This window comes from Kogia breviceps, chromosome 9 (assembly GCF_026419965.1).
Source record: "Kogia breviceps isolate mKogBre1 chromosome 9, mKogBre1 haplotype 1, whole genome shotgun sequence".
NCBI lineage: Eukaryota > Metazoa > Chordata > Mammalia > Artiodactyla > Physeteridae > Kogia > Kogia breviceps.
This window is the reverse complement of record NC_081318.1, coordinates 113,491,336-113,506,522: the sequence shown is the minus strand read 5'-3', so window position 1 is coordinate 113,506,522 and position 15,187 is coordinate 113,491,336. Positions and strand designations below refer to the sequence as shown.

Genomic DNA, 15,187 nt, shown 5'->3' with positions numbered 1-15,187 from the left:
TGAATCTTTTAATTATGAGTAATACTACAAAGGAAGGAAGGGAAGGAGGGAGAGAGGGAGGAAGGAAGAAAGGAAGGAGAAAAAAAGGAAGAAAGGGAGGAAGGAAGGAAGGAGAGAGACCATTTAGGATACACAAGACACCATAGGGTTAAGATTTATTTATCTACCCATGGAAAGATAAAAGGATAAAAGGATTTAACAACTTAAGGAATCAGTAATTTCTATGATATAAGACCATAGAGCAGAAATGCAATAAATGAAGGCAACATTTCAGAGAAAGATGGAAAACAGAAACTACAGAACACAAAAAAAGAGATAGAGAGGAAAAATAAGAAATGCAAGCAAGATGAAATTTAAAAAAAGGAAGAACAAAAAGGATTACGAAAGACAAAGGAGATCTAACATGTATGACCAGAATCTTCCAAAGATAAAGCTGAAATATTGGAACAGAAAAATATTTAAAGTTATAGTTAAAGAAATATCCCCCGAAGCAAAGACAAACAACGCACATCTACATACTGTAAATGTACATGTTGTACCAGAGAAAGCTGACCCAGAATGGTCAACACTGAGACATGTTCTGGTAAACCTACTGGACATCAAAGATAAATATACAATAATTTTGACAGCCAGACAAAACACCGAGTCGCCTATAAGGGAGAAAAGAAAGCTGACCTTAGAATCATAGCATGAGAACACACCCGGAGAACTACATGATGGGTTTCTTAAAACACAGATCACTAGGGGCCACACCCCGGCTCTCTAATTCAGTTACATGTAGGGTAGTACCTGAGGATTGGTTATTCAAACAAGTCCCAGGTGACACTGGCGATGTTTGTCCAAGGATTACCACTTGGAGAACCATTTTATAAGCCAGAATAAAGAAACGAATGAATCCCTCAAGAAAAGAACATGTAACCAAGGATTTAGGAACCAGAAAGTTGTCATTCAAATATAATATTTTGATACTGGTAAAGGATTGTTATCCAAAATGTACAAGAAACTCTTAAAACCTGACAACAAGAAAACAAACAACCCAATAACAAATGGGCCCAAGACCTTAATAGACACCTCACCAAAGAAGATATACAAGTGGCAAATAAGCGTATGAAAAGATGTTCCACATCAGATGTCCCTGTGAACAAGTGGGGAAATGCAAATTAAAACAACAGTGAGATACCAGTACACACCTACTAGAACGGCCAGAATCTGAACACTGACAACACCAATTGCTGGTGAGGATGTGGCGTGACGAGGACTCACATTCGTTACTGGCAGCGATGTAAAATGGTGCAGCCACTTTTGGAAGACGGTTTGGAGGTTTCTTACAAAACTACATATACTCCATGATCCAGCAATCGCTCTCCACGCTCTTTACCCAGATAAGTTGAAAACTTAAGTCCACACAAAACCCTGCACATGAATGTTTGTAGCAGTTTTATTCATAATTACCGAAACTTAGAAGCAACCAAGATGTCCGTCAGTAGGTGAATGGATAAATAAACCTTGGTAAAACCAGACAGTGCAATATTACTCAGCACAAAAAAGAAATGAGCCATCAAGCCATGAAAAGACATGAAGGAACCTTAAGTTCATACTAGAAGTGAAAGAAGCCAATCTGAAAAGGCTACATACTGTGTGACTCCAACTATAAAACAGTCTGGAAAAAGCAAAGCTACAGATACAGTGAAAAGGTCAGGGGTTAGGGGAAGGGAGTGATGGACAGGTGGTGCACAGAGGGTCTTTAGGGCAGTGAAAACACTCTGTATCATATGATAATGATGGGTAGGTGTCAATAAATATTTGTCCAAACCCATAAAATGTACACCAAGAGTGAACAATAGCATACACGATGGACTCTGGGTGACAATGATGTGTCAATGTAGGTTCATCAACTGTAAAAAATGTCCCACTCTGATGGGGGATGTTGATAATGAGGGAGGCTGTGCTGTATTCGGGGCAGCGGGTACACAGGAAATCTCTGCACCTTCCTCTCAATTTTGCTGTGAGCCTAAAATTGTTTTAAAAATTAAAGTCTTTATATAAAAAGAAATCTCCTAGAGGACAAACTTCAGTGAACCAAATGGTAAAACTATGCCAAAGGGACGAAGGGTGACACTTGAATAAATTTAACTAGAGAAATAGAACTAAAGCAGTGGGAAAGCAGGTGACCAAAAGACGCAAGTATCATGTGACCTGACAATGTAGAAATTACACAACAAACCAAAATTTGGAGGAAAAGTGAGAAAGAGGAGGGAGGTTGTGGAATAATCCAGATTGCCTCATATGTAACTGTTGGAAATTAAACGGTATCATGTAGACTTCACAGACAATTAACAGAGGTATAAGCATATTTAACAGTGCAAAGGAAAATGCCAGTAAAGATAATTTAACTGATTAAAATTGGATGATGAAGAAGAGGGAGGGAAAGGAGAGAATATACTGATTTCCTCATTGTTCAGAGTATGTAAAAATGGATACTGCCTAAAGAAACAGAGGGATGAGTACTGTCAGGTAATAGAATATACATATGTATGTATGTATGTATGTATGTATGTATGGTTCTCTACCCTCAGTTTCTGGCACAGAGCTCCTGAAATTCCTGTGAATTCCTAAGTGAGGAGAGCACCAAGAGAGTCTTTTGTTCTAATGAGGTGGCCCTGGGTGGACTCCCGGTGGCTCCTGGATGGTGCTGGTCACCAGAAAGACCAAGCCATGATTAGAAGCTTGGACTTTTCAGCTTCACCCCAGAGAGGGAGAGGGGGCTAGAAACGGGAGTTAATAGTTGGTCACAGCCATGTGACGAAGCCCCCATAAAATCCCAATAACACGGATTTCAGGGAGCTTCCAGGTTGGCAAACACATCCACGTACTGGGAGGGTGCGCACACCAACTGCATGGGGATAGAAGCTTCTGTGTTCGGGACCCTCCCAGACCTCAGCCTACGTATTTCTTCATCTGTTCATCTGTATCTTTTTATCATATACTTTAGTAAACTGGTAAATGAAAGTAAGAGTTTCCCTGAGTTCTGTGAGCCTCTCTAGCAAATTAATCGCCCCGGGGAGAGAGTCATAGGAACCTCTGATGTGTAGCCAAGTCGGACAGAAGTTGTGGAAACCTGGATACTTGCTACTTGCAAATGGCATGTGAAGCAGGGAGGGAGCAGTTTGTGGAACTGAGGCCTTAACCTGTGGGAGCTGATGCTCTCTCCAGGTAGACAGTGTCAAAACTGAATTAGTTCACAGGGCGCCCAGCTGGTGTTGCAGAGAACTGATGGGTGTGGGGAAAACCCCCAAGCGTTTGGTGATCAGAAGTGTGAGAGATGAAGCAATCTGGGTAAAGTAAAGGAGGAGAGACTAGGTTTTTCCAATACAAGCACACTGATGGAGTTAAAACTGAATAAGTTTTCAATAATAAGTTAAATAAGTTAAAACTGAGATTAACTAAAACAGGGCTACACACCTTCCAAATAGCAGAAGACTATCTCAAACAAACATACAGAAGAAAAAAAAAAGGTTACTTAATGAAATGCATCTTAAAATTTACGATGTAAAATACAACGGATCTGGGCTTCCCTGGTGGCGCAGTGGTTAAGAATCCACCTGCCAATGCAGGGGACACGGGTTCGAGCCCTGGTCCAGGAAGATCCCACATGCCGCAGAGCAACTAAGCCCATGTGCCACAACTACCGAGCCTGCGCTCTAGAGCCCACGAGCCACAACTACTGCATCTGCGTGCTACAACTACCAAAGCCCAAGTGCCAAGAGCCCATGCTCCGCGACAAGAGAAGCCACCGCAATGAGAAGCCTGCGCACCGCAATGAAGAGTAGCCCCCACTTGCTGCAACTAGAGAAAAGCCCACGCACAGCAACAAAGACCCAACGCAGCCAAAAAATAATTAATTAATTTTAAAAAATACAATGGATCTAAGATCAGATAACTGTCATTTCACTAGATTTATATCTATTTATATCTACATTCATCTATTAAATAAGGATTATCAGAATGGGTCACACAGCAAAGCCAACTCCATTGCAGAAGAGAGCAACACTTAAAACATAGTGTTTCCAAAAGGTGGGGAATGAAAGAATGACCAAAAGTGTATGCAACAGGTTGCTGTGAGGAATGGGTGATGACCCCAAGGCTGTGGTAGCCTCAATGAGGACAGAACAGACATGGTTATTAAAGGAATTTAGGGCACAGTCAAAATGAAGGGCCAAGGGGGGTTGGGTTATCTGCTTAGGTCGGGGGCTGCCTTGGGGGAAGATCACGCTGAACCTACCTGAGATAACATCTTCTCTCTCCCTCCCTCCCTCTCTCTCTCTCTCTCTCTCTCTCTCTCTCTCTCTGTCTCTCTCTCTCTCTCACACACACACACACACACACACACACACACACACACAAACACACTCACACAGTCACACACCCTTACATATATGTATTTCTCGGAAGCAGTGTCGCTTCTGGGGAGGGACCTGGGTGGTGGGTGGAAAGAGGACTTATTACTTACATATCTTTCTATAACCTGAGGGTCTGAACCTTGAGAATGTACCATATTCAAAACATAATTTAAAAATTATAAAGCAAGTAAATCCTGCCAGTAAGCAGGGAGCATCAGAATTCTCTGTGCGCTCCGCCCCATCAGCTCTAGGAACTGAGCAGCTGAGTGGGCAAAGTGTTCCAAAGCTGAAATGTCTGTGCAAAGATGGTTTTTCTCACTTTGGTCTAAATGCAAAGTGTCTGAAATTTTAGTGCAAGAGATTTAGTGCGAAATGGTGTGTGTGTGTGTGTGTGTGTGTGTGTGTGTGTGTGTGTGTACTTGAAGGACAATATAACAGATTCACAACGGTAGCTTAGAAATTTCCCTTTTTTGGAGGAAGTAACTGTTCATTAGCTGTGCGACCTCTGGACAGATCCCTTGCCTCTTCTACCTTACGTTCCTTCTCTAAGTGGAGATAACATCCACCCCAGGGCTGATGGAAGGACTGAATGAGAGTGGGCACCGGGTGAGTTCCTGAGCCTTTGTCATCAGAGCAGGGAAGGTACAGATGGGTCTGGAGGGACGGGGTTCCCTTTGGCCCCAGTGGTCCCTGCCCTACTTCTTAGCCTAACTCTATTCAGCATTTTCTTCCTGTCTTCCCGATCCTGAAGCCACATGCCATACCTTTCCTGTACCGGTGGTGGGCTGTAACCTCCATGTCCTCAGACACACTGCAGATCCTCATTCGAAGCCCAGACCTGTCCCTGAAATCCATCAGCAGCCACGGAGCTCCTCTAGAAGCCATTTGTACCCAGAATCCCAGACTCCGCAGAGCCTCAGTGTCCATCTCTGGTGAGCCACGGACAGCAGGATCCACCGAGCCGGAGGGACTGGGGACTCAGAAGGCTCCGGGATGATGCTTAGCGAGGGGGCAGAGCTATGTGTGACCATGTAGGGACACTGGGGGTTTGGGGGGCCGGCCAGCTCCGGCAGGAAGGCCGTTGGAACTGTGGGGAGACAGGTGGGAATGCTTCAGATTTCAAAACAGTCTGACACAGGGGTCACCGGGAGGGCTGAGGGCAGGAGGGATGCAGCTGTTCCAGAGGCCAGTCAGTCCAAAGCAAGGGTTGTGAGACTGGGTCACAGGGCTGATTTTCACTGGTTCTCAGAGTGCATCCCAAGGCCTGTACCACCTGGCACTAGTGAGAACTGCAAGTTCTCAGCTCCACCACAGGCCCACTGAGTCGGAGCCCTGGGGTCGGGCCAGAGAGCCTCCAGGAGACTCTATGAGAAGCACTACTCTAGCCACATTAATCGTGGCAATAAGGTAAATATTTTCCCTCAACACTGAAGCAATGGTCGTGAAACGTGTGTGTGCCCCCCCAAAGTCACTACCCCAGAGGTTTCTGTGAAAATGCTCTACGTGGGGTGGGGACCATCATCTCCACATGCAGCTCTTTTGCTGTAAGTTGGAGATTCATAGTCTAGATGACTCAACCTGCAGCTTCCAGTAATGCAGGACTTTTGTGATCATCATTTACCCGTTAAAAGCTCTTCCTGGGTAATGCCAATGGTGTTGGCACAGTTAGGTAGCCAGCAGCATTAACTAGAGAGTGGAAAAACCTCAAAACAGAGAGGGGAAAACCTTTCATGGAAGTAGAAATGGTTTAAGTATCTAATGACCAGTCTCCATGCTCCCTGGGATGTCCTCCTGTCCATGTATGCTGTGCACGACCCATTAGAAATACACACAATCAGACAAAGCTGCAGTCTAGATACACGGCTGATTTGAAAAACAAAGGAAAGCAAGTAACACAGGACTCTATCAGGAAATAGTGGCTGATGGCATGGTCTAGGGCACTGTGACTTGAAAGCACTGGCAACGGTGTCAATTACCACTCACGTGAACAAGGAAGACAGTAAAATCACCAGCTCGTGGGGATGGCTCCTCAACTGGGTCTAGAGGGGCCACCGGCTTGCACACCATCCTCACCTTACCTTGCGGGCAAGGTGAGGGAATGTGAAATCGGGGCGCTGGTCTGAGTGGATGCAGCCATCCTGATGGGGGTTCCTGTCGGGACAGTGGCTAGTGTGACAGCAGTCCTGGGAAGCAGCTCTGGGGTCACATCCTCTACAGAGCACAGAGGTCCCATGGCACAGGAGGGAATCTTCACTTTCAAGCTGCAAGGGCCTGCTGCAGGACAGGTGCACTAGAATTAAAAATTCAGTAACAGCTGAGGGATTATGACATGGCCTAGTCAGGAATCAGCATTGGTGTTTCTCCACAGTCAGAAAGCTAATAAAGAGCCTTGGTGTGGCTGGGGGCTTTCTTATTTAGGTGAGTTACTACAAACTGTCCCCATGTATACTTACTTCCCAGCAGGCTGGCCCAGAGGGTGCCCAGCTGCTACCAGCTGGAACCACAGGCATGTTTTATTGGTAGTTTGAGGAGCGATTGTTATCAGAAGTTCATGCTGCTCCCCGAGCTAAGCTATTGTATACGGTCACCTATAAATCGAAGCTGAAGCAGAGAGATGATGACTTTGCAGACACCAAAAATTTGAGGAATATTTTCCCTTATCACAGAGACAGATTTTAGTTATGCTCTCAAACTGCCCGAGTAGTATCCAAAAAACTAGAAACGCAAAAACTGGTTCACCAACAAACCCCGAGGGCCACCTGTACCCACCAACAGCTTTCTGATGAAATTCAACCGCGTGTGTCAGACGCCAACCTGGAGCAGGTGACGGAAGGCACCACTGGCTTCCCCACCTGCCCACATCCATCGGCAATGAGGGCTGGGGCCAAAGCCTTCTCCAGAAGCTCGAGATTATAACAGGCTCCTGCAGGCTGTTATGATGAAGGGAAAAGACAAAAGGAGAAGGGAAACTGGCACTGCTTCCCTCACTCACCTGGCCCATCTGATTACCACCTACCCTCCCTGCTTTACTGGAAAGGCCCCCTCACTGTTCATGGTTGGGCCCAAGTGACACCCAGAGTTGCAATGCCTTTAGAAACCCAACCAGCAAGGATTGCGCAAGTGTTTCTGGTGAGAAGTTTCACTGAGGAGTACAGCATATTTAAAGCTATTTAATAAAATCTGTGTCCAACTGGGACCCCACTACCAATGGTTCACCCAAAGGGCGGGTTGCTAGCCCAGTGTGTTGCACTGTCACAGGGTGGCCTGGGCTTCCTGCGGGCTCAGCCAAGCAGCCACGGACATTCACCTGTGACCAGGGGGCCACAGAAGGAGGCCTGGCAGCTGCTCCCATACCATGAAAATAAAGCATAAAGTGCTTTATTATACACTTTATAATAAAGTGTATAACCGACAGACATAAAGGGTGAAATGGACAATAATACATGAATAGTAGGGGACTTTAACACCCCCTTACATCAATGGGTAGATCATTCACATAAAATAATCAATAAGGCGGGGCTTCCATTGTGGCGCAGTGGCTGAGAGTCCGTCTGCCGATGCAGGAGACACGGGTTCGTGCCCCCGTCTGGGAGGATCCCACACGCCACGGAGCGGCTGGGCCCGTGAGCCGTGGCCGCTGAGCCTGCACGTCCGGAGCCTGTGCTCCACAACGGGAGAGGCCACAACAGTGAGAGGTCCGTGTACCGCAAAAAAAAAAAGGGATCAGGGTCAAGGTCTGGATGAGTCAATATCAAGGCAAGGGTGAGCCTAAGGGTCACAGTCAGGTACAGGGTTGGGCCAGTGTCAGGTTGAGGATTTGAATAAGATTCAGTACGTGGGTGGATCTGGGTCATGAGGGTCAGAGGGTCAGGGACATAATCGAGTCGAGCTGAGGTTCAGTCAAGGTCACAGTCGGTGTGAGGGTGAGGGTCAGAACACCTTCTGGTCAGAGTCAGTATTATGATGAAAACGTGGAACAGGGTGAGGCTCAAATTCAGATGAAAAGCCAGGTCCCGGATCAGACTGAGTGTGAGGGCCAGTGTGAGAGTGAAGGTCAGAAGGGTCAGGGTGAGGATCGAAGTCAGGTTCAGGTTGAGGTTTGTCGTCAGGGTATCAGGGTGAGTCTCAGGGCCTAAATGGCAACTTCAGGATCGCTGAGTCTAAGAATAGGGTCATGGTCAGGGTCAAGAGTAGGGTCAGATCTGTGTGAGGGACAGGGTCTGGGTGATGGCTGTTGTTTCAAGGTCAAGGTCATAGTCTGGTTTAGTGATGAGTGAGGGTCAGGATTAAGGTCAGATTTAAATGACTTTCAGGTTCACAGTCAAGGTCCTAAGAGTTTGGATGAGGAGCATGTGTCAAAGCAAGCATCAGTGTTACCAGTTAGGATGAGTTAGGGTCACCGTAAGGGTCGAGACAGTGTTAGGATGAAGTCTTCAGGCAAGTTCCTGACTGAGAGTCAGGGTTACATAAATGTGAGGACACAGGGTCAGGGTCACGGTGAGTCAGTCAGTTAGCACTGGAGACAGGATCAGGGCGGGGTGGGGCCTGGTTGGCACCCTCAGGCAAGAGTGAGACTGAGGGTAAAGGTCAAGTTGTGGGTAGGATCAGGGACGATCAAGGGTTAGGATTAGAGTGGGTGTGTTAAAGTTCAGGGTCAAGTTAAGGGTACCAGGATCATGGTCAAGGTGAAGGTCATCAGTGTCAGGGCGAAGTTGAAGGTGAGCAATCCCTGTCCCATTTCCCAGCACCATGTGTGGCTTTTGCAGATGCCACTTTCTGAAACAGTCTTCCTCCATTTACCTGCATATATATTCCTCACCTGCTTGGAGTCTTCAATGTGGCCTAACCCTCCCTGTCCCCCTCCACTGGGATACAAGTATTATGAAGGCAAGGATCTTGGAATGGAATGTTTTGGTCATTGATGGGTTCCAAGCTACTCAGAAGAGTGTCTGGCACAGACTAGGTGCAGTTAAGCTTGTTGAATAGATGACTATGTGCTACATTATTTCTGGGGGAATAAAAGTACATCTGGAATTACAACAAACTGTTCACAGTAGCTTTCTCTGGGGTAGAATTACAAGTAAGCTTCACGGCTGATTTAATACATGTCCACATTGTTTTAATTTTGAAAAAATTAACATTGTTTTATAATCTCCAAAAATGGCTCTTTCCATTTTAAGAGAAAACAAAGAACTTCAGGTAAAGTTCCTGACACAGTGATGGGCACAAGCTACTCACTGAACCATAGCTACTACCTAAACCTCAGGAACCGGCAGCCTTCCTGGGAACCCCGGAGCACCCTCAAAGAAACCCTATTCTAGTTCTCTAGACAGACCAAGAGGCCAGACAACATGGAGAGTCTATTTATTCAACAGCCAACTTTGAAGGCAAAGCCTCAATAGTCTGAGGGGATGTATTTCCCCTGATTCTACTTCAGTCCTTTTCCACAAGTTTCTGTCCTTTGCAGGCTACAGTTTGATGCAAACAGGTTGGTTGTCCTAGATATACTTATACACAACCTTGGAGGGCACAGTTTGGAGGTGCAGATGCACAGGACACTTGTAAAAGTGGGACAGCAGAGTCTCACTGTAGCCCACAAGGAAGTAGAACTTATGTGCAGGTAGCTGCCTCAGGACCAGGGCACAGATCTCCACCTGGTTAGCCCGGCGCTTTAGAACCAGCTGGTCGGCCAGGCAGCCTGGGAAGGTGCCCAGCATAAATTTACGAAGGAAAACATCTTCCACTACTCTCTCTGCAGCATGGTCCTCCCCATCCAGGTTACCTGAAGAGAGAAGGGCACCATGGTGAGTTGGCCAAAACTCCAGAGGTTAACATCCAAGAGCACTGGGCACTCAGTTCCACACCCCACTCCAGCCACTTCTCCTTTCTTCCATGAGTGGAATAACACTCTAAAGTTCAAAGAACATTATTCCAATAATCCCCAAACAAATCCTGTGAAGTATGTATTATCATTATCCTTGTTTCACAAGAGAAGAATGAGGCCTTAGCCAGGGCACAAAACTCAGATGATTCTTCTATGTAGACAAAGAGTGCCGCTCTTCCTCTTTCTTGACTGCCTTATAGAAGCACTGGTCATCCCACGGACCAGAGAGATGAGGCCACCAGCTACTTCTTTTTTTTTTTTTTTTAATTTATTTATTTATTTTTGGCTGAGTTGGGTCTCCATTGTTGCTCGCAGGCTTTCTCCAGTTTGTTGTGCTGCCCGGGCTTCCCACTGCAGCGGTTCCTCTTGTGGTGGAGCACAGGTTCCAGGCATGCAGGCCTCAGTAGTTGTGGCTTGCGGGCTCCAGAGCACAGGCTCAGTAGCTGTGGCACATGGGCCCAGACGCTCCATGGCACATGGGATCCTCCCGGACCAGGGCTCAAACCCGTGTCCCCTGCACTGGCCGGCGGATTCTCAACCACTGCGCCGCGCCACCAGGGAAGCCCTACCAGCTACTTCTGACACGAGGGATGTGAGCTCTCTCACTGACTAGAACCATGGCCTCAACCAGTGGATTCTCCCTGTGGACCACGGAACCTTTGCACCTCTTACAGTATCTGTTAAGAGTCTCCACACACACACCCAGACCTTAGAACTAGAACTTGAAAAGGGTGGGGGACAGAAATCCGTATTTTAAGGTAGACAGGTGTATCTCAAACATTCCAGTTGAGAACCCTCATAGTGAACAAAATACTGCTGACCCTCATCAGCTCACAGCAGTTACGTCCTATAAGGTCACTCGTTATGTTCTATAAAATCACCATGAACAACGAATTGGCAAATGCTAAACCACTGCTCCTGGTGGAAATACAGTTAGGTTTCTGCAAACTTTTGATTACAATATTTTTATCAACAAATTGATGTGTAGCCTTATTTCGTTTTTCTGTTTAAAGACACCTACAAATGGCTGATTAACACCGCACTCTCTCCCAACAGCTCTGTAACGCATGCCTGAAGGAAGCTTTTCTAACAATCATGCCAGGTAAGGTACATCACAGTCTTCTTGAAATTAGGAACACGAGACAGCACTTCAGCATCACAGGCTATTTTAAGGCTGTGGAATCACAAACAAAAAGTACAAAACTTGAAAACACAGCACTCACAGATCTCGAAAAGGGTACTTATTTACAGCATGCGAGCTGAAACTAGAAGGCAGGGCCTTGTTTAACCGCAATTGGAAGGTGCATGTGGGGTGCCTGCTCTGCCCACGTCTGAGAATGAATGTGAAAGCACCCAGAGTAGGCAAATTCACAAACATGGAATCTGCAAATAACCCGGGCAAACTGCACATACCAGTAGTGAAAGATTTGTACTTCAATATTTACAACAGTCTTGCGGGTCATCGAATTCCAAGGGGTTTCACTCTTTTCACTGCTTCTGGGCTATTTTATGTCCATAAATTACATATAACGGGTAGCGATGCAAAACAACTGTCTTTAGGCACGCAAACAATTTCTGTGGAAGTTCAACCGAACGCTTGAACCCTTGCCCCCCATGGAAAAAGCGTTTTGCATCCCTTTCAAATACATTTCAACGATCCTGACCACTTAACGTCTGTCTATTTTACTCCTCTTTTGAAAGCGTCTAACTGATTTCTGATCCTCGCGTTGAGTACCGACTTAAACAAAATCTCTCACACGTGTTCACGTCGTGTTTATGTGACAAGACAGTCACGACTAAGAACGCCTTCCCTGGGGCCAGGGGTCGGGCCCACAGCGCGTCTCGTCCTCTCCCGCCACCGTGACAGGCAACGTCCCCTTACCTGTGTGCAGCGACAGCCAGCCCTTGCGATGGGCGATGTGGTGCGGCGCGTGCGCCTCCTCGTAGGTCACTGGCTTGTCCCCCTTGCCCACTCGGACTCGGGCCGCCCGGTTCTGGAAAAAAAGAGAGCTCGTGACTCTCCGCGACCACCGACCCAGAGCGCGCCCTGGACCACACCCTCGCCCGCAGGTCCCACCCTCCGAGGCCGCGGGCGCCCAGAGCCCAGGCCTCCACGCCGCGCTCACCTTGGCGCAGGCCGCGGAGGTGTGCAGGGCGCGCCAGACGCACGGCAGCTCCCGCTTCCAGGCCAGCACCTGTAGGAAGAGTGGGACATGAGACCGAAACTAGGGCTCCCCGCGCCCCCCGACCTCCAACTGCCAGCCCCGCCCGTGCCGTCCACTCACCAGCGGCCGGAGCCACAGACCGCAGACGGGCGCCGCCATCTTGGGCCGAGCGGAAGGCGGGGCGGGGCGGCGTCGGGGTAAAGGTCAGGCGCGGGAGGCAGACGCGCGGGCGAGACCACACGCGAGCCGGCGCGGGGGTGCGAGCCTCTCGGCCGGGCGGGTCACAATCAGTCCGTGCCGACCTGCTGTGGGCGGCGGCGGGGGCCCAGGCTCCGGGCTTGAGAGGCGGGCCGTGTGGGGCCGGGAGGTGGGGAGACCTGGATTCTCCGCCTCCTCCCGCAGCCCTGAACACACGTCTTGCACCCCTCCGTCCTGCCCCAGTCGTGGTTTGCGCCGTGCTTCAGATCCGGAAACTGGATGACGCGGAGCGTGAGGTTTCGCGGTCCGAGAGCTCGCAGCGGCCTGGCGGAGAGTGTCCAGGCCCGGGGCGGGCAGGGGGGAAGGGGGCGCCCACCGCCCCGCCCCCCTCGGCCGGCGGGGACTGTCGGGGGAGCGGAGCGTTTCACCACGTCCTAGAAATTAGGCTGCAGAATTCTGTCTCCAAATAATATCCTTTAAAAAAACAGAAGAGGGCTTCCCTGGTGGCGCAGTGGTTGAGAGTCCGCCTGCCGAGGCAGGGGACACGGGTTCGTGCCCTGGTCCGGGAAGATCCCACATGCCGCAGAGCGGCTGGGCCTGTGAGCCATGGCCGTTGAGCCTGCGCGTCCGGAGCCTGTGCTCCGCCACGGGGGAGGCCACAACAGTGAGAGGCCTGCGTACCGGGAAAAAAAAAAAAACAAACAGAAGGAAAGAAAGAAACACCCTGACTTTTATCCACAAATAGAGAGGAAATATGTTTTGGTTAAAACTTTACCTAGTTCTTGGGAGGGGCAAGATAGGGGTAGGGGATTAAGGAACACAGCCTGCTATGTAAACAGAAAGAGGCTACAAGAAAATACTGTGCAACGCAGGGAATATAGAAAATTTTTTTATTTTATAGTAAGTGAAGTATAATCTATAAAAATATTGAATTACTGTATCGTACACAACATAATATTATAAACGAATATAATATTGTAAACTCGCTGTACTTTAAAAGTCAGCCAGTTCTTCAAGGATGGGTTATGCAGAGGGTAGGGTTTCACATCTGACCATACCCTAGTGTCTGGTCCTTGGGGAAGGAAAATTTTAAGGGAGAAAGGGCTGATGGTCGCTTAATTCCTGATGTTACAGAGCCTGCTGTACTCAAACCAAAGCATTGCCACTGTAATTTGTATCCAATAATTATTGTCAGAGGGAAAAATAGCAACACTGGATATCCTAGTTCAGAACTCACACATAGTAATGGAAAAAACGTGGACTCTGGGGTCAGGCTCAGGTGTAACAATCTTTGTGCAGTTGAGCCTCAGTTCCATAATCTGTATAATGGGTTTTGTTAATAATACCACTCATAGAACTGTTATTAGTTCTGTTAGGTTGAAGCATGTGAAATTGCCAACGGTTGGTTATTTTGACTTAATCCTTAACCCTAATGCTGCTTACGTACTGCTGTGGTTTCCCATGGGAGGGAGGACTAGATTATCATCTATGTGGAAGGGAAATGGAGGCAAAGGCAGACAGTGAGCTGCCTCAGATCACGCTGGGGAAGGTCCAAGAGGGACTCTTGGCTTCAGTGCAGTACATTTTCCATGGTCAAGATTCCTCTGACCATTTGGAGCTGGTTTCTCCAAAAAGGGACAGCGTCTTTCATGTCTACTCTACTAGGAATGTTTTATTTCTAAAATTAAAACTGTGGCCTCCAGCGGTTCGGCATATTGGATAAGGGGACAAAACAGGAATTAAGATGTTCTCCAATCACAATACTTTCCAAGTGTAAGAACTTTCAACTTTAACTGAAGGACCCTTTTCTTTTTTAAAAAATGTATTTTATTTATTTATTTTTGGCAGCATTGGGTCTTCGTTGCTATGCACGGGCTTTTCTCTAGTTGCGGAGAGCAGGGGCTACTCTTCATTGCGGTGTGTGGGCTCCTCATTGCGGTGGCTTCTCGTGTTGCAGAGCAGGGGCTCTAGAGCGCAGGCTCAGTAGTTGTGGCGCACGGGCTGAGTTGCTCCGCGGCATGTGGGATCTTCCCAGACCATGGCTTGAACCCGTGTCCCCTGCACTGGCAGGCGGATTCTTCACCACTGCGCCTCCAGGGAAGCCCTTGAAGGACCCTTTTAAGCTGGTAGTCTTTTTTTCTTTTTCAAGTTTCCATAAAGTTTGATAATTTTATAATTTGATAAAATTTTGTGGATGTGCTCCAAAGTGGTGAGGAACATGGGATCTGGTATCTGAAATACAGCTTCCTGGCTTTGCAGTTTCAGCAAGTGACTTGCCCTTCCTGAACCTCAGCTTCTCTCATCTATAAAATGGGGAGCATGATGATTGTTGTGAAAAACCACACTGTAAAATGCCTGATGGAGTGAGCAGCTAATGAATGTTTTTTTGTAAAAAAGGATAGAGTCCCTGCTATGCGCCTCCTCTTAGGGACATGAGCCAGCCATTGAGGGTTCATGAGAACTCGGTGGAACACCACCAGAGGAAAGGAGAAGAGGTGGCTTTCCGTGCAGGTGACAATGGCATGGACTTCTGTCGGAGG

The 15,187-nt window shown here is 47.8% G+C and overlaps 1 protein-coding gene across 2 annotated transcripts; it reads right to left on the bottom strand.

Annotated features, from left to right (window-relative positions):
• Positions 1-6,304: 6,304 nt before the first annotated feature.
• On the bottom strand, positions 6,305-13,261 carry MRPS24 (mitochondrial ribosomal protein S24). 2 transcript variants are annotated; one of them, XM_067043005.1, is made up of 4 exons: positions 12,570-12,654; positions 12,411-12,479; positions 12,167-12,278; positions 6,305-6,690 (listed from the first exon to the last, which is right to left on the bottom strand). In XM_067043005.1, exons 1-4 carry the CDS (start codon positions 12,606-12,608, stop codon positions 6,470-6,472), a joined length of 441 nt encoding a protein of 146 aa, XP_066899106.1. In that variant the 5' UTR covers positions 12,609-12,654; the 3' UTR covers positions 6,305-6,469. The 2 variants fall into 2 exon arrangements, with proteins under 2 accessions (XP_066899106.1, XP_058929540.1); XM_059073557.2 differs by lacking the exon at positions 6,305-6,690 and adding an exon at positions 9,498-10,182 and having other exon boundaries at positions 12,570-13,261.
• Between the last annotated feature and the right edge of the window lie 1,926 nt (positions 13,262-15,187).